The 24,647-nt window shown below is 27.8% G+C and overlaps 2 protein-coding genes across 2 annotated transcripts; one reads left to right on the top strand and one right to left on the bottom strand.

Annotated features, from left to right (window-relative positions):
- Positions 1-1,924: 1,924 nt before the first annotated feature.
- LOC127248407 (protein DETOXIFICATION 12-like) lies at positions 1,925-4,471 on the bottom strand. The gene is made up of 7 exons (XM_051270721.1): positions 4,150-4,471; positions 3,542-4,086; positions 3,347-3,433; positions 3,200-3,256; positions 2,857-3,095; positions 2,544-2,749; positions 1,925-2,122 (listed from the first exon to the last, which is right to left on the bottom strand). The coding sequence occupies exons 1-7, from the start codon at positions 4,390-4,392 to the stop codon at positions 2,045-2,047; spliced, it is 1,455 nt and encodes a 484-aa protein (XP_051126678.1). The 5' UTR covers positions 4,393-4,471; the 3' UTR covers positions 1,925-2,044.
- Positions 4,472-17,654: 13,183 nt separating this feature from the next.
- LOC127248912 (ABC transporter B family member 15-like) lies at positions 17,655-24,387 on the top strand. The gene is made up of 7 exons (XM_051271475.1): positions 17,655-17,843; positions 19,717-19,771; positions 20,376-20,554; positions 20,663-21,120; positions 21,197-21,737; positions 21,824-22,714; positions 22,790-24,387. Exons 1-7 carry the CDS (start codon positions 17,655-17,657, stop codon positions 24,179-24,181), a joined length of 3,705 nt encoding a protein of 1,234 aa, XP_051127432.1. The 3' UTR covers positions 24,182-24,387.
- Positions 24,388-24,647: the final 260 nt, after the last annotated feature.

Below are 24,647 nucleotides of genomic sequence, written 5' to 3'. Positions count from 1 at the left end.
ACTTTTATTATTGACATACTTATAACAAGATGTTTGTGGTAAGAATAAAGATAAATAAATAAATAAAAATTGATCTCTAATACATAAAAATATTAAATAAAACAGAAAAATAAAACCGACATAAATTAAAATTTGGTTGTATTCGATTAAGATTTTGAGGTATTCAACCCTCTACGGACTTTTAGAGTTTATTGATTTCATTGGATTTTAATGGACAATTATAAAAAAATTATATTCTTAAAATTATTATTATTATTATTTATTATTATTGTTGTTATTGTTATAATATATAAATGAATATAATAATATTTATTAATATTATTTTAAATATTTAATAAATAATAATAATTTAAAAATAAAATATATTAATAAATTATTATCAATTTTTTCTGAAAATATGTATTTTTATATTATAAATATAATATTTGGAAATTATTATTATCATAATAAATATGTATTACTATTTTTTTAAATTATTGAATACACTGTATTGTCGGTAAAGTTAACTAAATATATATTTTCTTTGTTGAACCGTTGTTATACTCCCTCCGTCCCTTAACAATCTATCAATTTCTTCATTTTGGTTCGTCCCATAACAAAGTATCTGTTTTCTTTTTTAAGTAATTGTACTATCTACCTAACATTACAAATACCCTTTTAATTTACAATATATTACACAAATGTCATTACATTTATATCATACAATACTAATAGGTTAATTTAGTCTTTTTACCTTTATTTCTACTTTATCCCAATATAATACTAATATTTCTAAAACTCCGTATAAAAAACAAATTGATAGATAGATTGGGGACGGAGGGAGTATTTAATTTACTTTTAAATTTTATTTCTTATGCAAAATTGTAAATTCAGTTTTTTTTATTTTTGGTGTGATTGTTTTGTGAATTTTGAAGTGATATTTTTTTAAAGTATAAAAAATTGTGCATTTAATATAAAAATAATGAATGCATGTGATATATTAATCTTTTAATCTATCTATTTATCTTTTACAAAATTTATTACATAAGAATAATAATAATAACTAATAAAAAATATAAAAATAAATTGATATATTGAATGATAATATAATAAAAATTACTCCCTCCGTCCCATGTAATATGGGTGTATTACTGCAGACACGAGAATTTAGGTAGAGTATAATTAGTAAGTAATTAAGAAGTGTATTAGTAAAAATAATTATTATTTAGTAAAAATAATTATAAATTAAGATTAAGATAAGTAAATAGTTTAATTAAAATTAAGAAAATTATAAAATTTAAAATGCGATTAAAGTGCATAATTATATTTTCAAAAATAGAAAGGACAAGTCATGTGGGACAGACGAAAATAAAAAATATGGACAAATTATGTGGGACGGAGGGAGTATAAAATTAAAAATATAATATACAAAATAGTAGCATTATATATCTTACAATATTTCTATATCATTAATAATTATATATTATTTATTAATATTATTTATATTCTATAAAATATAATAATATATAATAACTTGTAAAATTTGTATTTACATAAGTTCATACAATTATATAAATCAATAAAAAAAAATTATTTTACAATTTCACAAAATCCATATAAATCAATAAAAGAAATCCAATGAAATCTATAAGAATTCATCTAAATTAATTAATAAAATATATAAAGTACGTTGACTTTTTAAATCCACATATAATTTTTTTAAAATCCAAAAAAATCCAATGAAATTTCGAATAAATACACCCACTTTAATTGTTTTCTATTTCTTTTGTGGAACGGAACGATTTGGTAAGTAGACATGGAGGGCAGCTCCAGCCGACTTCATATTTAATAATTTTAATTAAATTGATAATATAAATCAAAAGGTTGGTAATTAAATTTAGTAATGCTGAATTTATAATCCCAGCATGATATCCTTATTGCATGATTCAATTTTGTAACAAGCAAAAAAAACAGATACAAAATATTTATTCATACAAATATACTAATATAAAGATTTTATAAATTATTTTAATTATCGCAGTTAGAAATAATTATGCAATAAATTTTAAGTAATCTCTACCAAGCGTTGGGGTTGGCAAGCCGGAGGAGTTCCCGAGAAGATCCTGTGCCGTGCTTCCAATGCCTATAGGAAACATACTATTATTATAAAGAATTATATAATCATATAATAAAATAATTCGGCATTTATTTTAATAGACTATAGTATAAAATTATACTTTCTCCGTTCCCAACTCAAAATACAATATGTCCCGATTCAAAATATCGCACATAATACTAAAATATATTTTAATTTTTACCTAAATTATAAATATACTATTACATATATAATTACTTTATATATAAAGTCAAACGACATAAATGTCAAAATCTCTAACACACTTACACTAGGGCCGCTTTGGAGTTCGACGGGGCTGAGTAATTTTTTTTAAAATACTCTAACTATACGATAAAATCATATTATTCACCCTAATTATACAAAGTAAAAATACCCTTAATGTATTATTCAAGAGATAAGTTTCATGCAACTATGGAGATATTGATACCTGTTTTTCCCAGTTTGTGATTCCGGTGACCGCCGACAAGGCAATGCATTGGACCGTTGCGCCGGCTAGCAATCCGCTCCACAGGCCTCGCCCTTTGAGGTGCAAAACGAACGCCAGCAGTAATGCCGCCGGCATGCCGACCAGATAGTACGATCCCAGGTTCACATAAGCCCCTATGTGCTGCCAGCCGCAGCCCCGGGCCACGCCTGAATGCAAAACCATGATATTATAAGATGGGTTGTTGCGAAAATTGAGAATAAAGACAAAAATTTGTTGACCAGTTCGATCAGAACAATCTATTTCGTTAATTTACCTGAGAGCACAGCCTGCAAGCTATCCATGATGATAGAGAGGCCGAGGAAAGGAGCCATTTGTTCGATGCGGCTGACTACTTCTTTCGACTCGCTAAATGCATATCCCAGTATGTGACCTGAGGCCATTATTGAAATGCTGGCTAATAAGAACTCTGCAATCGATAGCGCTAAAACCACGTAGAGGGTAACTTTGGCGGCTCTAGGGTTCCCTGCCCCAAATGCGTTTGACATAAGCGTGCTGTAGATACGATCATACGAACAGATTGTTGTGTTATTAGTACTGAGAACTGTATGAAAGTGGTAATGTAGGCTACAATGTGGATCAGGAATAGTCGAATAGACCTTGCTGCGGCGCCATAAGAATAGGGAATGTGGTAGTGCAGATAAGTAATGGTATAGCTGCAGACATGGGGAAGAAGAAGTGTTAGATTCCGGCATGGAAATATCAATCGAATGCGCTAAAAAAGTCGAGAGATCAGGGATGAATACCATATGGAGAAAACTGATGTCTCCAGTTGTGGATTCGGCAACATTCCTGAAAGCAGTAAGATAATCTCAAATGACCACCACTCGACGCTGCAAAAAGTTAAGACGACGACGAAGAAATTGCATCACAATTCATTCCATATCAGTGCAATCTGCGGAGGTTTTTAAAGCTATGAAAGCTATCGATTATGTATATACCAAACCATGGCTGCAGATGGAATAGCCAGGCCCAAGAATTCCTTGGAAGATGATAAAATGTCCGGCGAGAAGGAAGCTCGAGTTTTCCTGCAGGCCGGGGAATACTTCATGTAGAACAGCAGCACGACTACGTTGAACCAATCGGAGACTGCAATCGACATTGCAGCTCCTCTGCTCCGCAGATTCAGCTTGAATACAAATATCCAACAGAGAAGCAACTGAACGGTTAGAGAAGCTAATGAGCTCCAAACCATTGGAAGGACCAGACTCTGGCTCTGCAAGTAACGAACTAAGCACTGTAGAACAGCGAAAGGGAACAACGACGGAATCAGCTGAATCGCGAACTCTCCGGCGCCGGCGGAGATTTCAGGATCCTGCCCCGTCCATACCAGCAGCTTCTCCGTAAAGAAGAAGAGAAGAGACAAAGGTACGCACACCACGAAGAGGCATAGAATCGCACCATAGGTGAATATCCCCAATTTCTTATACTGCGCCGCTCCGTAAGCCTGGCCACATAGGGTTTCCAACGCACTCGCCATTCCGAACTGCAAATCGAATCGATTAACCAGCTTTCCCTACAATCAATCGAGAAATCCTTACTTACTTACCACAACGCTGAATCCTGTGACATTGCAAATGGAGGTTGCGATGGAGGCGCTGGACAACGACAGCTCATCCAAATGGCCGAGCATAAACATGGGGGAGACGCGCAGCAGGTACTGAGAAACGGTCACGACTATCATCGGGAGAGCAATCCAGTTGACCCGATTGAGGTCGGCAGCGCACTCCGTCAACGAGCTCCGGCCGCCGTCGCCGATGCTCTGGTTTGGCACGAGGGCCTCCCCCTCCATTTTCCCGAGATCGATCACAGATAGAAACACAACACAACACCACTTCAGTGGTAATGCGGATCGAATCGAGCGGGGTTACTTGTTAGCATTCCGATTTAATGACGAGCCCGAGCCCGACTCAAATCAACCCGTACGAAGAACGAGTACGGCTTGCGTGCTCGCACGCGCCTGTAGTTTTCATCTTCCCAAAGTAAAGACCACTTCTATTTTTATTACTCGTGTGCTTTGACAAGTAGCTGATAGATTAGCCGATTCAATTAGCTAGTTGTTAGTTGATTTAATAAGTGGTTTGTATTAAAATATTTGATAAAATAAACTGTTTGATATTAGATGGTTTATACGTAATAGACTATTAAATACATTGATATATTATTTTTTAAAATATTTAATTTTATTCATTTTGGTTTGAAATTTATGAGAAATTTAGTTATTAATTATAGAAAATTATAAAATATTATAAAAATTTTATTTTTATTTTTATTATTTAGATTTGAGAAAATTATTTTTACTAAAAAATAATAATTTTTTATCGAAATTATGTAAAATATAAAATAATAATATTTAGTATATTTATTTTTATTATGTTAATTATTGTTTTAATATATATAAATAAATTAATAACCTTTGTTTTTTTTTCGATTTAGTTTTAAAAATTTATATATTTTACAAATAAAATAATTTATATGTAATCATTAATAATAGTAATTATTTTAAATTTGTAAAAATAAAAATATAATTTAATAAATTAAATATATTAAAAATAATTAATAAATACTGCTATAAAAATATATTTTTATGTATAAAATATATGTAATAATTAATAATAGTAATTATTTTAAATTTACAAAAATAAAAATATAATTTAATAAATTAAATATATTAAAATAATTAATAAATACTGCTATAAAAATGTATTTATATGTATAAAATAAATAATTAAGTTTTAAGGGTAAATGAAGAATAACCAAAATTAAAATTAAAAACTGTTTATAAGTTTTTCAAAAATTAATTTTTTAATCCAAAAAATTCTTTCAAAAAGCTAATTTACCAAACACTAAAAAAAAATTTATTGGTCAAACACCTAAAAACTGTTCAATAAGCTAAAAGCTTTTCAAAAAGTTGTTTCTCAAACACCTTCTTATTCCGTGCATTCAAAATTTTAGTCAAATCACTTCTTACATTCCATATAAATATTTTTACTTGATTATTACATTATTATTTTTATACTAAATTACACAAAATTCATAGGTAGTTTCACGAAATTGTACAAAATTCTTCATACTTTCAAAACTGTATGAAACTGTCTCGTAATTTGGTCTAACTCATAGGTCGTTATTATTTAAATTTGTATAACTCACGTTCTCAAAATGAAATATTTATTTCTAAACCCTTAAAATTGTAAATATTATCCTTATTTTTATTATTTAATCTAAAAAAATAAATATACCTAGAAATAGTTGTTTTATCTAGTTTTAAAAGTTTTTTAAATGTTATTTGGGAAAATGAATATATTTATAATTTTAAGAGTTTAGATATTAGTATTATAAAATTTATTTGCAATTTGAGTACATGTAGATCAAATACCGTTAAATATGAATGGTCAATGGAATTAGATGCAAAATTTATGAAATCACGAGGGAGTTCGACGCAGTCTTGAAAGTACAGGAGGTTTTGCTCAATTTTGTGAAATCACTGGTGGATTTTGTACAATTTAATCTTTTTTTTTTATTAAAAAAATGATAGAATTGTACTTTATCTGTCTCTTAACCAAATATTCATTTTTTAATTTTGATCCGTCACATATCAAAATATATATATTTTTTTTATAAATGTACAATCTACTTGATATTAAAAATACACTTACAACTTATAATCTTTTATATCATACAATATTAATAAAGTTGTTTGTATCGTTTTAATTTTATTTTTACTATATACTAATATAATACTAATAAATACTCCCTCCGTCCCAGAACTATAGTCTTATTGAGTTGGTACGGGATTTAAGAAATATTAATATTATACTGGTAATCGGTAAACGGTATGGATAAAAAAACTTTTTTTTGCCCTTGTGAGTATATTAGTGAAAAAGTAGTGACAATTGTGTAATAAAAATAAAAAAAGTATGGATAGCTTTACGATGATATTATTATTTATGAAAATAAGACTATTGTTTTAAAATAAACAAAAATGATAAATAAGACTATTGTATTGGGCGGAGGGAGTAAAAAAATTCCCTGAAAAAGTATTTGAATATTCTTTGGGATTAAAAGAGTATTCCTCGTATAGATTCAAACATATTCTTGCGTGTAATTTGCATCTTCCCTACCTGTACAAGCAAATGGGGCTCAATTATCCTCCATAATTATGCAAAATTTTTTTTTTTAGCATCATTATTAAAATATATATTAAAGAGTTAACTATTTTAAATTTATTTGATATGATAGTTATAATTTAGTGATATATTTTATCATTTAATATTTTATATATAAAATAGATATAAAATAATTTTAATTTAGATATAGAGTAGATATTCGTAACAATACTATAAATAATTTTTTTAAAAAATTGTAATAAATTATTATTAAAATTATTTATAATATAAATTAAAGATTTTGTATTTGGTTTGATTTTTTTTCAAAATTTTCATAATTCATCAAATTTTTCTTTTTAATAATATCAAATTAAACTTAATTTTTATTTTTATACTATAAAAACAATTTTATATTTAGGAAATTAATATTTATTTATATTATATCAAATAATTATTTAAATTTTTTAAAAAAATATTATCCGAAATTCAAATCCAACATCCAAACTCTCAATCAAATACATTGTTAGTATTTATTAATCATGAAATATATTGTTTAAAACTTTCTTTTTATTTTTATTTTTTAAAAAATTCAGTTCGAGCTAGCCCCACTTGAGTCTGATTTTCATATTTTGTTTGAGCTAGATTTTCGAATCATACTCATTTACAATCATTCTAATTAAATATAACAAAAAATAGGAATGGTTCGGAATGACATATCGAAGTCATATTGTATACCGTTCCAAAAGTTCGTTATGTTAAAAATATACCGATATCGTACCAAAAAATCAGTATACTAAAAGTTCAGTGACAAATATATACATCGTACTAATAATTCGATATACTAGATATATAGGCATATCGATATATATTGATATATCAAATACTAAAACATCAATACGATATATATGGTATTTTTGTTATATATCACAATAATTTTGATATATAATATGGCATATTAATATTTTGATATATATATTGTGATAATGTCAAATTATATACTAATATCGTATCAAAAAAAATTCGGTATAATATCATACCGTTTTGAAATTTTTAGTATACCAAAATTTTGAGATTTTTGATATTTTTCAGTATGATATGTTTGGTATTTCGACAATTCAATATTATTTACATCTAATTAAAAATAAATAATTGAAATAATTATGAGTTAAAAAAATCTAAATATGTTCACCCAATAAAAAAACTTTCAATATATTTCACAATTAATATTATAAAAAAATACAATATAACACTCATTCACATGATAGATAATATCTATTTTACACCCTTATAAAAAATCAATAATCAAACACCAAATATTATTATTTCTTTTACCAACACACATTCACATACCTAACATAAAAAATATTTCAAACTAAAACAAATAAACAAATACACTCTAAATAAATTAATTTTAATTAGTTAATATTTAAATATTACTATTAAATTTATTAATTATAATCTTTTATAGAAAATAATATAATTGAATAGAATAAAAAAGAAATAATATAATTTGATGAAACAATGAAAATATAAATATTATTAATTTTAATAATAAATATATAAATAATGCTAATAAATTACAAAAGAAATGTAAATCATCATGTCCCAGCAAAAAAATTATAATGAAAATAACAAATTGACACAGTGATTGTAGTTGTCTTTACCACGTTAGCAAAAGTTGTTATATTTTATAATCCTAACATCTAAATTTTGGAGATGAGCAAAATATTATAATTTATTTAATATTTAATTAATAAATTTAAATAAAAAATAATGAGAGAATTATATATGAATTAGGATAATTTTGGAGAGACAAATTGTATATAAATACATAAAAATTAATATTTTTAATACTAAAAAAATTATAAAAATCATAAAAAATTATCCCCCAAGCTCCAGTGAAATTCCATCTTGCCTATGACTATTTTTGCCCGCGTGGAGTCAACAACACCACCACGTTAGTTGTCGCTATATGTTTGGCAAAAATAGCTAGATTGGCAAGCTGCCCATTGCTGCCATTTCGGTGAAAAACGCCGCTTCGTGTAGTGATTTTTGTTGATTTAGCAAATATTGTCACTTGGTTTTTGTCAAAAAAAAAAAAAAAAAAAAATCTACGTATATATCATGGTTCTTGTATGAGTTTTCATATCAAATATGAAGTTCATCCGTTATTTGTTCTATCTTCACTTGTTTTGAAATTTTATTTATCTTTTTTTTCGATCATAATGACGAATCAAATAAATACATTTATCTACTATGGTGGAAATATTGTTGAAGATCATGTGCATATTGGTTATAGTAATTTTATACTTTGTTCATATATATATAATGAAATATAAGTTATTTCATGTTAATATATTTTTGTTTATTTATATTTTTTGAAATTGAATGTTGATTGCAATCAATATTTGCATATGTAACGAGGCAATACTTTGCTTTAGATACGCGATGGTGAAAATCTGTCATTTTTTAATATCTCATTTTCTGCATTCACACCAGGGATGCAAAATTTTTCAATTGGAGACGTTTATGTTAAAAAAGTAAAAAAATTTAGAATTTGAAAAGACGTTTATGTTTATAAAGTAAAATATGATATATTAATAAAAAAAAGATTGAATATTTGTATTTAGATTTAAATAATAAAAAAAATTTAGATGATATTAGTAATATTTCAAAAATTTTGCTGGCATAGCGGCAATACCTGCCAGGTTGACAGTTGCATCTATCGTTGTAAATATTTTTGTCAATTTTTTCTCTTTAAAGATTATAGAATGTAACGATTTATATTATTTTAAAATTTTTTAATATTATTTATATAACTATTACTAAAATTAATAATATTTAAATAATTGAGCCAGCAAATAGGAGCTGTATCTACTTCTTAAATATAATGAATTTTAAAATATATCTATAGTTCAATAATAATATAATTGTATTAGTAGTGATTGCCATAAATAAAAAGTTGTATCATAGCATATAAAAGTGGGCAGCTAAATCTATGCTATAATATAACTAGTTCTGGATGGCATATTATTTTCTATTTTTATATTGTACATGCTAGCTAGTATATATGTATATATAAAAAAATAAAAATAATCAAACTCTTTATATTGTTATTGAATGATTAAAGTAGTACATTAAATTTTAAAATTGAGTAAACTGTTTTTTAGTCTCGTAACTGGACCCTTTATTATTTTAGTTTCGTTAGTGGAGTCTATTGTAAACTAGTTCCATAAGTAAAAAATTTTCGTTGTTTTAGTTCTTCGGCACAGGAGACGCCCACGTGGCTCGCCGGAGGACACATGTCCGCCAGGTCAGCGACACCGGGCGGACACGTGGATTTTTTTTTATTTTTTTTTTTGTTTTTTATTTGTTTTTTAAAAAAATTTTATTTGGTCCAATTAAAAAATAAAAAATAAAATCCACGTGTCCGCCAGGCGTCGCCGGCGCCGGAGAACTAAAACAATGAAAATTTTTCAATTATAAGACTAGTTTGCGACATGCTCTATTTACGGGACTAAAATGATAAGGGGGTCCAGTTACGAAACTAAAAAAACAGTTTACTCTTTAAAATTTAATATAAAACTATCTGAATAAATAAATACATTTAAAATATTTTCTTTAATCGTAATTCAATTAAAGATTCTCATATCATATATCTACAAAATCAACGATGCTGCTACAAATTTTAAAAATATTTTTTATATTTATTTATATGTTTATTGGTGAAATTCTTATTTCTTTTATATTTAAAAGTTAAATTTTTTGAAATAATATTAAAAAATTGTATGATCAAATAAAATTTGAGCTTATTTACTTCCTCTCTCCCATCTTATTTATTCATTATTTCTTTTTCGTTCGTTCGAACTTATCTATCCTTTTGTTTTTAGAAAATATGAAGATATACTTTAATTTCATTTTAAATTTTATAATTTATAATTTTTTATTTTAATTATACTATTTATTTATTTTAATTTTAATTTTAATCTATAATTATTTTTATTATATAATAATTATTTTTACTAATATACTTCTTAATTACTCACTAATTATATTTTACCTAAATTCCTATATATATATATAATAGATCACAAAATGTGAGACGGAGAGAGTATTATAAATGTAATAATTACTCACAATGCAACCATATGGAAAAATTAGTCATGCCGTGCAAAATAATCATTTTATTTTAAATAGTATCCAATATTTGGTAAATGAATCCTATTATATATTACAAATAGTCTTATACAGACTTATATAAGCATATTTATGTTGATACTACCGTATCAGACTAAAACATATTATATTTTATTTTATTTTATATTTAAAAATATCATATAAATCTTATTTTATCAAATTAAATAATTATTTTTTAAAAAATAAAGAAATAAATGGTAATAAATTTATTATTATATAATATAATATTATAACTATTTTTAAGTGGTGGATCCACCAAACAATTTTTAAAAAAAAAATCAAAGAAAATTATACATACATCAACATCAAATATTATATTTTTTTCTTCACAATTCAATGATTTTGTCTCATTCAAAAGTACTTTCTTTAATATAATACAAATATATATACAAATATCAAAATATTTTTACTTTTATACAAATTACAAAAATATCATTACTTTATTTTAAATTTGTAAAAGCAAAAATATCAATCATCGTATACATTTTTATTAACTAATAAAATATTACTCCTTTCGTCCCAGCTAATTTGTCCACTTTAGCTTAGGCACGAAGTTTTAGGTATTGTATAATTAATAAGTAATAAAGAAGTGTATTGGTAAAAATAATTATGATTTAATAAAAATAATTATAAATTAAAGTTAAAATGACTAAATAGTTTAATTAAAATAAAAGACTAAATTAGAAAATTTAAAATGTGATTAAATTGTATAACTATATTTTCAAAAAAAATAACAAATTATGTGGAACGAACGGAATTAGAAATAGTGGAAAAATTAAGTGGGACGGATGGAGTATTATTTCTTAGAGGCTGTGTGGGAAATAACTTTTTTCAACGGCTTATAGTTTATTAAACAGCTTTTAACTGTTTGACAAATCAAAACACTAATTTAGGTGTTTGTAAATTAGTTTTTTCAAATAACTTTTTGAACCCAAAAGCTACTTTTTGAAATGTTAATCTATCCAGTGTTTTAAAAGAATTTTTTCATTCTAATTTTATTTTTTCCTTATTTATTCTTAAAAATTATTTATTTATTTCATACATATAAATATATTTTTATTACAGTATTTATTAATTAGTTTTAATATATTTATTTATTAAATTATAATTTTATTTTTGTAAAATTTAAAATAATTACTATTATTAATTATTACGTATAAATCATTTTATTTATAAAATATATAAATCTATTAAATTAAATCAAATAGAAAAGACAAATATTATTAATTTATTTTTATATATTTTTATTATATAAATTTACATTAAAAATTAATAAACAATAATTAACATAATAAAAAAATATATATGAAAGATTTATTATTTTATATTTTACACAATCTTAATAAAAAATTATTATTAATTTTTAATAAAAATATTTTTTTCAATTAAAAAATAAAAATAAAAATAATATTTTATAATATTTTTATAATTTTCAATAATTAATAAAAAAATTCTTATAAATTTTAAATTAAATTGAACCAAATTAAATATTTTAATAAAGAACATATCAATGTTTTCAATTGTTATTTTACATATAAACAACTAATATCAAACAGTTGTTTTACCAAAAATTTTGATACAAACCGCTAATTGAATCAGTTAGTCAAACCATTTAATTGAATCTGCTAACAGCTAATTGAATCCACTGACAACTAACAGTTATCAACTAATTGAATCAATTAACAGCTAACAGCTATCATCTAATTGTCAAACGCACCATTAGTCAGTCAGTCGCAGCTTTACAATTGAAATAATAATAATAACACTAAGGGTGTGTTTGTTTGAAGAATTTTGGTCGATTTCTACTATTCACACAAATTTTTTCTCCAAAACATATATTTTTTATATTATACTAAAAATCAATTTTACATTAAAAAAAATTACATCAATCCATATTTATATTACATCGTACAACTATTTCAATTTAATTTTTTTACTATTCAAATCTCAATCCAAAATTCCAACGCAGAACAAACACGCCCTAATAGTAATAATCCTAGCTATTAAATAATAATAATAATAATAATAATAATAATAATAATAATAAAAAATTGTAATCCATATATTTTATTTACATATTGTCCTAATTATGTCATTGTTTTCGGATTTCATCCATTATTCATGTCAATACTAGATCATGTCGTCATTGGAGCCATATTTTAATTGTAACCCAATTTGAAATCATTTTGGGCCGATCCAGCCCAATTTTGAAATCATATTGGCCCGTACAAAAATATATATTTATGTTATATGAATAAAAATATCAAAGATGTTATGGAATATTTAATTTTTAAATTGGTATTAAAGTCTATTATTGTCAAATAATTACACTAATAATTTGTTCAATACTTACTAATATTATAAATTGATGACTATTACATCAATTAAATTTAAGAGATTGACTCTTTAATATGAATAGCTTTAATTTGCTGAAGATTGAGAGGTTTGAATTTTATAGTAGATATTTTGAATTAAAATAATTGTATGATATGATATAAATAAGTATTGATATGATATTTTGAATATAAAATTAATTTTTAGTATAATATAAAAATAAAAATAAATATTTGATTTATATTTTGAAAAAAAAAATTAATAAATAGTAAAATTTCAGATGAATTTTTCAAGATACCTACAAGCAACATGTAGTCCGTACAGCTTGCAGTGACAAGCTTCATTGTTCATATTAGTATTTACATTTCTGTGGTTTGCAGTTTTATCAAAAGTTTTTTTTGCACAAGCTTGTTTTGTCTATGTTACCGTAAAATACTATAATTTAGATAAAATATAATTAATAAATAATTAAAAAATATATATTAATAAAAATAATTATTTTATGATAATAATTATAAAATATGATTAATTAAATAGTTTAATTGTAAACTATAAAATTTAAAATACGATTAAAATATATAATTATATTTTCAGAAGAAAAAAGAATGATAAATTATGGGATACACTGAAATAAAAAAAAAATAAACATTTTATTTGGGATTGAGAGATTATTATTTAATTGCATAAATTTTTTTAATATTAAATAAAATTTTAAATTAAACTTTAAAAAAAAGTTAAATTCAAGTACATATATGTGTTTGTTTTTAATTTCAACACAAAATTACTATTATTCATTTTGCAGAATTTTCAATAAAAATATAATATATTTTTCTCATAAATTATTCCGAGTTTATTTGCCCATGTCAATATATATTTTACACTCTCACAAAAGTCAACGTTATAAAATATTATTTTTATATTATCGACATAATTCTCTATATCTCACGTAAAAACAAAATTTAAAAAATAAAAATAAAATAAAAATCACTAAACAAACAAACCCGCATTAAAATGTTTTTTAAACCAAAATTTAAATCATAACCAAACAAAATTCCAATATTTTGTGACAAAAAAAAAAAAAAATGCATAGGCATAAGTAATTTATAAGTGGAAAAGTCTAACAATACGGAGGAAAACAATAAACATATACTCCCTCTCTCCATTCATTTAAAAAATATATATATTTCTATTTTAGGACGTCTAATTATAAAATAAATATTTAATTAAATACATGTTCTTTTTTCCACAAATATTCTTACTTTACATCACATCATTACTTTTACTCAAAAAAAAATAAAGACAAAAATGTCATTATACTATTTTTAACTACTCACTATAATTAAAATACTATTATTTCTTAAACACTGCGAAGTAAATATATACATTGTAAGTAGACAGAGGGAATATTACGTATTACTTTTTCCAATAAAATTATCTTCAATGAAAAATAAATATTAAATAGAATATATTTTAAGATAATTAAAAACTCAAAAAACAAATAAACTAAAATTAGTGATTGAATTTTAATTTTAAATGAAAAATAAATATTAAATATAATATATTTTAAAGATAATTAAGAAACTAATATTTCCTCCATTCGGTCAACATGACCCTTTTGCTTAAGGACACGGTATTTTATGCAGTGTAAATTAGTAAGTTATTAATAATAAATTATAATATTATTTTATTATTTTTATATGAGTATTGTTGTTTGCATTTTAAATATTTTTAACATTACATATCAATAAAATATATACAATATGGATATCATTTTGTAGATAATAAAATTTTATATAATACAAGTAAATAAAAAAATTAATTAATTTATTTATAATTAACTTAAAACTAATTTTATTAAAAATAAGAAGTTTTAAATATAGATAAAAATATTTATTTATTGAAGAGAGAAATAGAAATAAAGGAGTTTTTGAGTGGATCCTATGTGTAAGAGGTTATAAATTTAATTAAGTTAATTTATATTTGTTAAATATATTTAAGATGAATAAATTTATTAAAAATAAAAATGAGTCATCTTTAATGGGACGGACAAAAAAAAAAAAAAGTCATCTGTCGCGGGACACGAAGGAAGTACTAAATAATAACTAAAGAAACCCCAACAATAGCGGCAACGTAACTGTCAAATTTGTTGCACAAGGTAGGTAGGTAGGAAAGATGATTCAAATTTATAAATTAAATATAACGAAATATTAATAAATATACAAAATAAGTAGATAAATTTCTTGACTATGAGGTTGTTTACTTATATTTGTACTTCAAAATATTTATTGATCTGAAAATAATTATTTTAAGTAATATCTTGAATAAAAAAAAATAAAAATGATAGTTTGAAATTTTCAATAATTATCATTTCAGAATTGTTTTTTTAATACTATTATGTCACACTTGCCCCCAAACATTATAACAAAGAAGGACTAAAATATAAGAAAAATAAAAATGTCTTATGTAATTTGATTTTTGGCTAATAGAATTTATTTTTTTATTTAAGGTATATTAATTGTTTTAAAGACTAAAAGTATTTTATTCAATGAAATTTAATATTTAATATTATATTTGTTCATTTTCATTGAAAAGATTAGCCTAACTAACATACAGTAAAGATACAAATGTATATATCATCTTTGCTTGGTCAGAACTTGTTTTTTTTATTAGCAAAAGAATTGTTCAACAAAAATTTCTTATAATTATTAATATATAATTATTTAAATAAGGCAGAGTTGAAACCGTGTACAAATTTTATTATTTTGTTACTTGGCCGGAGGAGCAACAAAGCCAACAACAATTTGTTAGCACGATGTGGTCAATTAATTTATTTAAATATAAATATCCCCAATAATTTAATTGATAATGACTTTCCATGTAGTTTATACAAATTTGCAAAATCCAATGAAATCTACACTCTAACTAATATCTGTCCAATCAAATAAATCAAAAATCAACAATAAAAAATTAAAAATAAATAAATAAATAATCAAATTGCACCTTAGTTACTTAGCAAATTTATTTCTTACCTGTTCTAATTAATTATTACTATATTTGTAACAATAGTCGTCACAATCCCAAAGTCAACTTTCTCATACGTGTGTGTATGCGTTCCTTGTTCTTTGAAAATTCCTTATCTCCCTACCAAAAAAGCCAAAATTTAAAAAATAAAAAATAAAAATAAAGATAAAATAAAATAAAATAAAATATACACACTACTAATTTAAAAAATAATTAACTTGTATATGCATATCAACAACCACCAAATGCTTTTTTAAAAAAAGTACAAAATTAGTCCCGTAAGGATGGCCTATTGGTGTAGGGGGTTAGACTTGTGACCATGAAGTCACGGGTTCAAACCCCCGACGCCTCAGGTCACCTGCCACACATGATTCGTCTAGTGTGGCTTTTCCGTCGGGCTTGGTTCGTAGGGTATTAGGTTCGGTCGGGGGTTATCCAGCGCACTTGCGGGTGGCGATTGCAAAAAAAAATACAAAATTATTTAAAGGTGTTTTCTTTTGGAGGATTTTCTCGGATTTCCACTATTTATCCAATTTTTTTTTTTTAAATATCAAATCAACCATCTATTTTTTATTTTTTATACTATCTCCATAAATATCGCATTTACTTTTTTGCGTGTTGATCTTTGAAAATTAATTATTATATCATAACATACTACAAATTTTTTTTAAAAAAAATAAAATTGTAAAAATACTTACATCAATGTCTTATAATACCTAATAAAATGACATTTGTACAAAAAATTATACAAATATAAAGATATTTTTAATGTTAAATACAATTACGCAAAAGGTAAATGTGACCCTTAGAGGCGGACGAAAAGAGTATTATATTAAAACTTAATTTTACGTTCAAAACATCACATCAACACCTATTTATATCACATTACACCACTGTTACAATTCAAAAACTCAAAATCCAAACCCTCGGACAAACACACCCTAAATCTAGCTGCATTCGCAAATCTTGAATCATTCTCACTTATTGAAGAAGCTGTTGTTGATCGAGCACTGCAGTAATTTGAAAATTCTTTATAATATTTTATAATAATCTCACCTAAAAATTTAGGTTTAAAAAGATGTACATCATTAATTATTATATAGTGATCAATTAACAATGATTAGGAAATGATTCAAAGTTTTCAAACATATTGATATAAACAATAATGTGTATATATATATATATATGTATGTATATAATGGGTCCCCTCTCCTCCTTGCTATGTGTATGCATGTATGTATGTTTTATATATGTATGAAATTCGTGGCTTCCAAATTGTAAGAAGAAGAAGAAGTAGAGAAGTAGTAGTTTAGGTATGGGGGAGAAAATAAAGAGAAGAAAAGAGGGTGGGGGTGGGGGTGGGGGTGGGGGTGGGGGTGGGGCGGGGAGTGGGGCAATGGGGGGTATGTTTGTGCATGGGGACTGGGTGGATATGGTGCTGATGGGGTTAGGGTTTCTGGGTGCCTTTTGCGACGGAATATCGATGCCTTGCAGTCTCTTCCTCTCCGCCAGGCTTATGAACGCTATCGGAAACACTCAGAATTCTTCTTCAACGGCTGACACTTTTACTCGCACTATCAATAAGGTTTTTTAATTTGTTGCTTCATTAATTTCTATATGTATATAATGTCTATCTGTTTTTTTCTTATTTTTTTTACCGTATGTATGTTCCGAGATGGAACATTCGAGCAGAAATATCTTATCACTTAATCTACAAAAGTAATAAGGGAAATATACTTGGAGAATTTGTAAAGTGTGTTTGTTAATTATGTGAAAAAAGTTTAAAGAAAATATTTTTTTACGTGAGAATATAAAGAATTGTGTAGAGAATATAAAAATAATGAATATGAATAATATATTAATATTTTTTTTAAAAATGTATCGAAGATAAAATCAAAAAGAACAAACCCGTAATGTTTAACAATTTTTTGGTTCTTCTTATTTTTTAATATTCTTTAAAATGTTTCTGGGTTGATATGCATGTAAATGGAAAAAAAACTTGTGAGGTTCTTGATACCCTATATGTCATTCAAATTTATATATATTTTTTATCAAAATAATATTCTTGTTTTCTTTTTAGTAAAAAAAATATTTACTATATAAAAATAAAAATAAAATTATATTTTTATATATTTTTTAAAAATTTGTACCCAGACAAATAGACGATGGGATAGTATATGTCAATTATTAATTATAATATGTAATATACATGGTAATAATTTTAAATAATAGGAGTATTTTAATTAGCTAATTTTAGTTTTACTGTAGGTATGTTGATTGTAATTAAAATTAAAAGTACCAGTATTATTTAGTTCTATAATAAAAATATATTATTTTTCTTTACAAAACTTTTTATCGAATACAATTTAAATTTAAATTCAAACCAAAACCAAACACATCTGTCCCTTTGGCTCACTTTCCATATTTCCTAAATATTTGTAAAGGTAGGATATATATCTATGTTTCTATTTATTTTCCCCTCATCTTCACAATATATATATATATATATATACTAAAAAAAAAAAAATAATATATTTGTAACGGAATTTCGTCCCTAAAGTTCACGTAGCTAACGTAATTTCATTACTAATTACATCTCTAAGGTCATTAGTAACAGAAAAAGTAGATTTAGAGACAAAAAAGTTTTGTTACAAAAATGATTTTTTCTTATAGTGATATATATATATAATTATATACTCCCTCCATCATTCAAAATCTATGCTCACTTTCCTTTTTGTTGTCATTGAAAAATATTTTCATTTTCTTTTTCAAGTAAAAAATTATTCTATTTTTGTACTTTTTTTACTATAAAAAAAGAATAATATTTATTACTAACTTTTATTAAAATTCATGTTCGATCAAATGAGCGCATATTTGCATGACGAAAGGAGTATAATTCATCATTTTTTATAAAATTAACTCATGTTATCGTATATTTATATTATATTGCCTCCATGTGCGCAGATTGTGTGGCACAATAATAATAATTTAATACAAAAGTTCATAGATAAAAAACTAAAAAAGAAAATTAATAAGTTGGGGTATAGTAAAAAAATTATTAAGAATGTTATTCAATTTGGTGTAAAATGGTTATTATATGCTAAATACAATTGATAAAATTATTGATAGATAAAAGATAATTGTCATAAATAATAAAATAAAATAAAATAAGAAAAGAGTTACATAATTTTTTCGGACAGATTGGGTATAAAATTTTTATTTTCCCTTAAATAATATATCATTTTTAAAATTTGTAAATATATATTTTAAAATTGTTTTAATCATGTATATATATCAGTTAAATAAACTATATCCAATCAAACTTCGAACCACGAATTCAACTATCGAGCCAATATGCATTTGTTTATTCTTTTTAATTTAAATTACTTTTATATTAAATATAAAAAAATATATATCCATAATATAAAATTAATATTTTGTATTTTTATGCGTTTCAGAATGCACTGTATATTACCTACATTGCTTGCGGGCAATGCGTCGCCGCCTTTCTTGGTTAGTATCTATTTCTCTCTCACATTTTTATTTGTAATTTTTTAGTATTGGGCTTGGGCTTGTAATAATTACAATGGGCCCGAGCCCAGCCTAGAATTTTAATGTATATGATCATTAATAAACATTAAATTCCTATTTTTTAAATCCTAAAAAATATTTAATTCGTGATTCATCTGTCTTTTTCCAAACTTCAAATCTGTATGGTTTGTCGTTGTCTCTTTTGCAATCGTTTCCATGAATTTAAATTTTTTAAAATAAAATTTAAAAAAAATGTTTAAAAAAAGTATTTGGCCAGCCCACCCAGTGCCTAAGTCTTGAACTATTTTAAAACCGAGGCAGATAGATTTGGTCTGATTTCAAAATTATGTCAATTTGTTCAATTCTTATTTGGTGAAGTAGTTTAGGAACAAAATAGGAATTTTTTGTTATCTCTTTAACTATATATATATATATATTTTATTATGTAAATTTATTTTTCTCTAAAAATATTACATTAATTTTTTTTAAAAAAAAAAATATCAAATTCAACCATCACTTTATCTAAAAAAAAAACATACAAATTTAACAAGGGATAGTGCAACTAATAATAATGGTTTTTCTTCAGAGGGATACTGTTTCTCAAGAACAGCAGAAAGACAAGCTTCAAGGCTACGAACAAAATATCTGAAAGCTGTAATGAGACAAGACGTCGGCTACTTCGATCTAAATGTAAACAGCACTGCAGAGGTCATTCAAAGTGTCTCCACAGATTGTCTAGTAATCCAAGACGCCATTGGTGAAAAGGTAATGCCTAATACATAAATAGATTCATACGATCATGGATTATCATCTCCAATTATTATTTCTAATCTGGTTTGAGACATTATCGTTTCTTGATGCACAAAACTACAGGTTCCAGTTTTCGTGTCGTGCATTTCGACATTCATGGCGTCCTATGTGGTTGCATTCACAATGCTGTGGAGACTAGCCATTGTCGGGTTCCCATTTATAGTGTTTCTGATAGTACCAGGTGTGATGTATGGAAGAGCCCTTATGAGCATTGCAAGAAAAATCAAGAATGAGTATAACAAAGCCGGCGTAATAGTCGAACAAGCAATTTCTTCGGTCCGAACAGTTTATTCGTTTGTCGGCGAAAGCAAGATCATCAAAGCATACTCTGATGCTCTTCAGGGGACAGTAAAATTGGGAATGAGACAAGGCATAGCCAAAGGTTTGGCCATTGGTAGTAATGGGGTAACCTTTGCAATTTGGTCTTTCATGTCTTATTACGGCAGTCGATTAGTCATGTACCACGGCGCTCAAGGAGGCACTATCTTCACCGTCGGAGCATCAATGACTATTGGTGGATTGTAAGGACATGATCTATATTTCATTAATTCAACTTTGTAATATATCGAACTTATTCTTATTGTCTTGATTGAACAGGGCGCTCGGCATAGCTTTGCCCAATCTAAGATACTTTGCCGAGGCGAAAGTAGCTGCAGAACATATAAAGGAGGTCATTGGAAGAGTTCCTAAGATTGATTCGGACAACATGGATGGCCAAATACTACCAACTGTATACGGACAAGTTGAGTTCAAACATGTCGAATTTGCATACCCATCGAGGCCTGAAAGCAGAATCTTCGAAGACTTCAATCTACAAATCCCGGCAGGGAAGACAGTAGCATTGGTTGGAGGAAGTGGATCGGGAAAGTCGACAGTTGTTTCTTTATTGCAAAGATTCTACGATCCTCTTGGCGGAAAGATACTCCTCGATGGCATCGACATTGACAAGTTGCAGCTTAAGTGGCTAAGATCACAGATGGGGTTGGTGAGTCAAGAACCGGCCCTGTTCGATACCTCAATCAAGGAGAACATACTTTTTGGTAAGGAAGATGCATCCATGGAAGAGATTGTTGAAGCTTCCAAAGCTTCCAATGCTCATAACTTCATCACTTTGTTACCTGATGGTTATGACACTCAGGTAATAATTCTTTAGCATGTAAGTTTTAGTAGCTAACCTCGACCTCGGTTGAATTTTTAACCATGGTTGATCATATCCGCGCGCAGGTCGGCGAGAGAGGAGTACAGATGTCCGGTGGGCAAAAGCAGAGGCTCGCCATAGCCAGAGCCATAATTAAAGCTCCTAAAATCCTTCTACTCGACGAGGCCACCAGTGCTCTCGACTCAGAATCCGAGCGAGTAGTCCAAGAGGCTCTCGACAAGGCAGCAGTCGGTCGCACGACCATTATCATAGCTCATCGCCTTTCCACCATCCGCAATGCTGACCTTATCGCCGTGATCCACAATGGCGAGGTCGTGGAGATTGGTTCACACGATGAGCTAATGGAAAATGATTCCGGACACTATGCAATGCTTGTTCATCTACAACAGTCCGAGAAAATCGAAGAGTACACAAATCCTAACAGCCCCGGACCTTCTTCATCCCTCGTGAACTTGTACATTCACAAATTGAGTCGCAGAAGTACATCCACAGTTAGCAGATCTAGCTCAACTAATATGAATGGCGATGGAATTTCTGGAATAGGGACTGGTGATCAAGTATTTCCTAGGCCTTCAATGAGACGATTATTAGCCATGAATTCGCCCGAATGGAAGCAAGCTACATTAGGATGCATCAACGCGATATTATCCGGTTCGATTCAGCCCCTTTATTCCTTCGCAATGGGAGCAATGATATCCATTTATTTCTTACCAAGTCACGACCAAATCAAGGAGAAGACGAGGATGTACTCTCTATGTTTTTTCGCATTGGCAGTAGCGTCCTTTTTGATCAATGTCGTTCAGCATTATAACTTCGCGGCGATGGGGGAACACTTGACAAAGAGAATAAGAGAAAGAATGTTGTCCAAAATGCTCACATTCGAAATCGGATGGTTCGACAAAGATGAGAATGCAACCGGCGCTATATGCTCTAGACTAGCAAAAGATGCCGGTGTGGTAAGTTCACTGGCCTTGTTTTAGTTTTGTATCGAAAAAAGTATCAAACATAACCGTGTTCTTCGCATATTGCAGGTGAGGTCTCTGGTAGGCGATCGGATGTCGCTGCTTGTCCAAACCTTCTCGGGAGTAATCATCGCGTGCACGATGGGACTTATCATCGCATGGAAACTTGCATTAGTAATGATCGCGGTGCAGCCGGTGATCATCATTTCCTTCTACTGCAAACGCGTTCTGCTAAAAAGAATGTCTGAAAAGTCGATGAAAGCTCAAGATGAAAGTAGCAAGCTTGCAGCTGAAGCAGTCTCGAATCTCCGGACCGTCACAGCATTCTCTTCTCAAGCTCGGATACTCAAAATGCTCGAGAAAACCCAAGAAGGGCCGCGAAAGGAGAGCATACGACAGTCATGGTATGCAGGCTTCGGACTCGGGACTTCCCAAGGTTTCATGACACTCACTTGGGCTTTAGATTTTTGGTACGGCGGCAAGCTGATCGGAGAAGGTTCCATCGGGGCGAAGGCAATGTTTCAGACCTTCATGATCTTGTTAAGCACGGGACGAGTCATAGCCGATGCTGGAACAATGACGAATGATCTTAACAAAGGTGCTGATTCAGTCGGATCCATTTTCGCTGTCTTGGACCGGCGTTCCGAGATTGAGCCGGATGATCCAGCTGGTATCAAGCCGGAAAGGCTAACAGGGCACGTCGAGCTTCGGCACATCGAATTCGCATATCCAGCTCGACCGGATACAATGGTGTTCAAAGGCTTTTCCCTTGTGATCGAAGCAGGGCAATCTACTGCACTTGTAGGCCAAAGCGGATCCGGAAAATCGACCATCATAGGCTTAATCGAAAGATTCTACGATCCTCTCCGAGGAAAGGTTAAAATCGACGGCCGGGACATCAAGACATACAATCTGAGGGCTCTAAGGAAGCACATTGCCCTAGTCAGTCAAGAGCCGATGCTATTTGCCGGCACGATCAGACAAAACATCGTATACGGAGCATCTAAAGAGATCGAAGAAGCTGCGATCATCGAGGCATCCAAGGCAGCAAACGCTCACGATTTCATATCGGGGCTTCGAGATGGTTACGACACTTTCTGTGGAGACAGAGGAGTGCAGCTGTCCGGAGGCCAAAAACAGCGGATCGCCATTGCTCGTGCCATCCTTAAAAATCCGGCAATCTTGTTGCTAGACGAGGCGACGAGCGCGCTCGACAGCCAGTCGGAGAAAATTGTGCAGGAAGCGCTGGAGAGGGTGATGATCGGGCGGACGAGTATTGTGGTGGCGCACAGGCTGAGCACTATACAGAACTGCGCCATGATCGTTGTGATGGACAAAGGAAAAGTAGTCGAAAAGGGAACACATTGGTCGTTGCTGGCGAAAGGATCGAATGGAGCGTATTATTCGCTGGTTAGTCTTCAGAGGACGCCGGCGGGAAACAATCAGAATACGATCGAATAATAATGAAGTGTTCGTTATCGTCGAATTCGTCTGATGCTTATATACATATATATATATTATATATATATGTATAGGTGATGAATTTGGGGTCTTTGAAGTTTGTATGGTGTTTTTTTGAGAAAGGTAGGTTGAAGAAATGTATATCCAATTAATTATCCTATTATTTTCGGCAATGAACTTTAACTCTATTATTGTTGTTTTACCTTATTTACAGATTCTTTGGACGCTTCGTTGGAGCGCCTTCTTATGAAATAATAAAAATTTAAATTCAATAATGTTATATAAAGGATCGATATAAAATAAAAGAAAAGTAGAAGGTACAAAGGTATTTTATTTTATTTTGTTACGTAGATATTTATAGGCGCAAATGTGATCGAATCAACATATATTATAGATATCACAGTATATTTATAATAAAATATATGTTATGTTATAATACAGACATATCATATTTTATAATACTATA

The sequence above is a fragment of the Andrographis paniculata genome, unplaced genomic scaffold (assembly GCF_009805555.1).
Source record: "Andrographis paniculata isolate CXL003 unplaced genomic scaffold, ASM980555v1 Contig34END, whole genome shotgun sequence".
NCBI classification, from domain to species: domain Eukaryota; kingdom Viridiplantae; phylum Streptophyta; class Magnoliopsida; order Lamiales; family Acanthaceae; genus Andrographis; species Andrographis paniculata.
The sequence above is the reverse complement of the archived record's forward strand: the minus strand, read 5'-3'. Positions and strand labels throughout refer to the sequence as shown.

Excerpts from the sequence above, each read along its gene's own strand:
- LOC127248407 (XM_051270721.1), bottom strand. The coding sequence starts at position 4,392 with ATGGAGGGGGAGGCCCTCGTGCCAAACCAGAGCATCGGCGACGGCGGC. Across the intron at positions 3,257-3,346 it reads ACATCAGTTTTCTCCATATG|CTATACCATTACTTATCTGC; the intron begins GTATTCATCCCT and ends CCATGTCTGCAG. Across the intron at positions 3,096-3,199 it reads TCTTATGGCGCCGCAGCAAG|CACGCTTATGTCAAACGCAT; the intron begins GTCTATTCGACT and ends TCGTATCTACAG.
- LOC127248912 (XM_051271475.1), top strand. The coding sequence starts at position 17,655 with ATGGGGGGTATGTTTGTGCATGGGGACTGGGTGGATATGGTGCTGATG. Across the intron at positions 17,844-19,716 it reads TTACTCGCACTATCAATAAG|AATGCACTGTATATTACCTA; the intron begins GTTTTTTAATTT and ends TATGCGTTTCAG. Across the intron at positions 21,121-21,196 it reads TCAATGACTATTGGTGGATT|GGCGCTCGGCATAGCTTTGC; the intron begins GTAAGGACATGA and ends TTGATTGAACAG.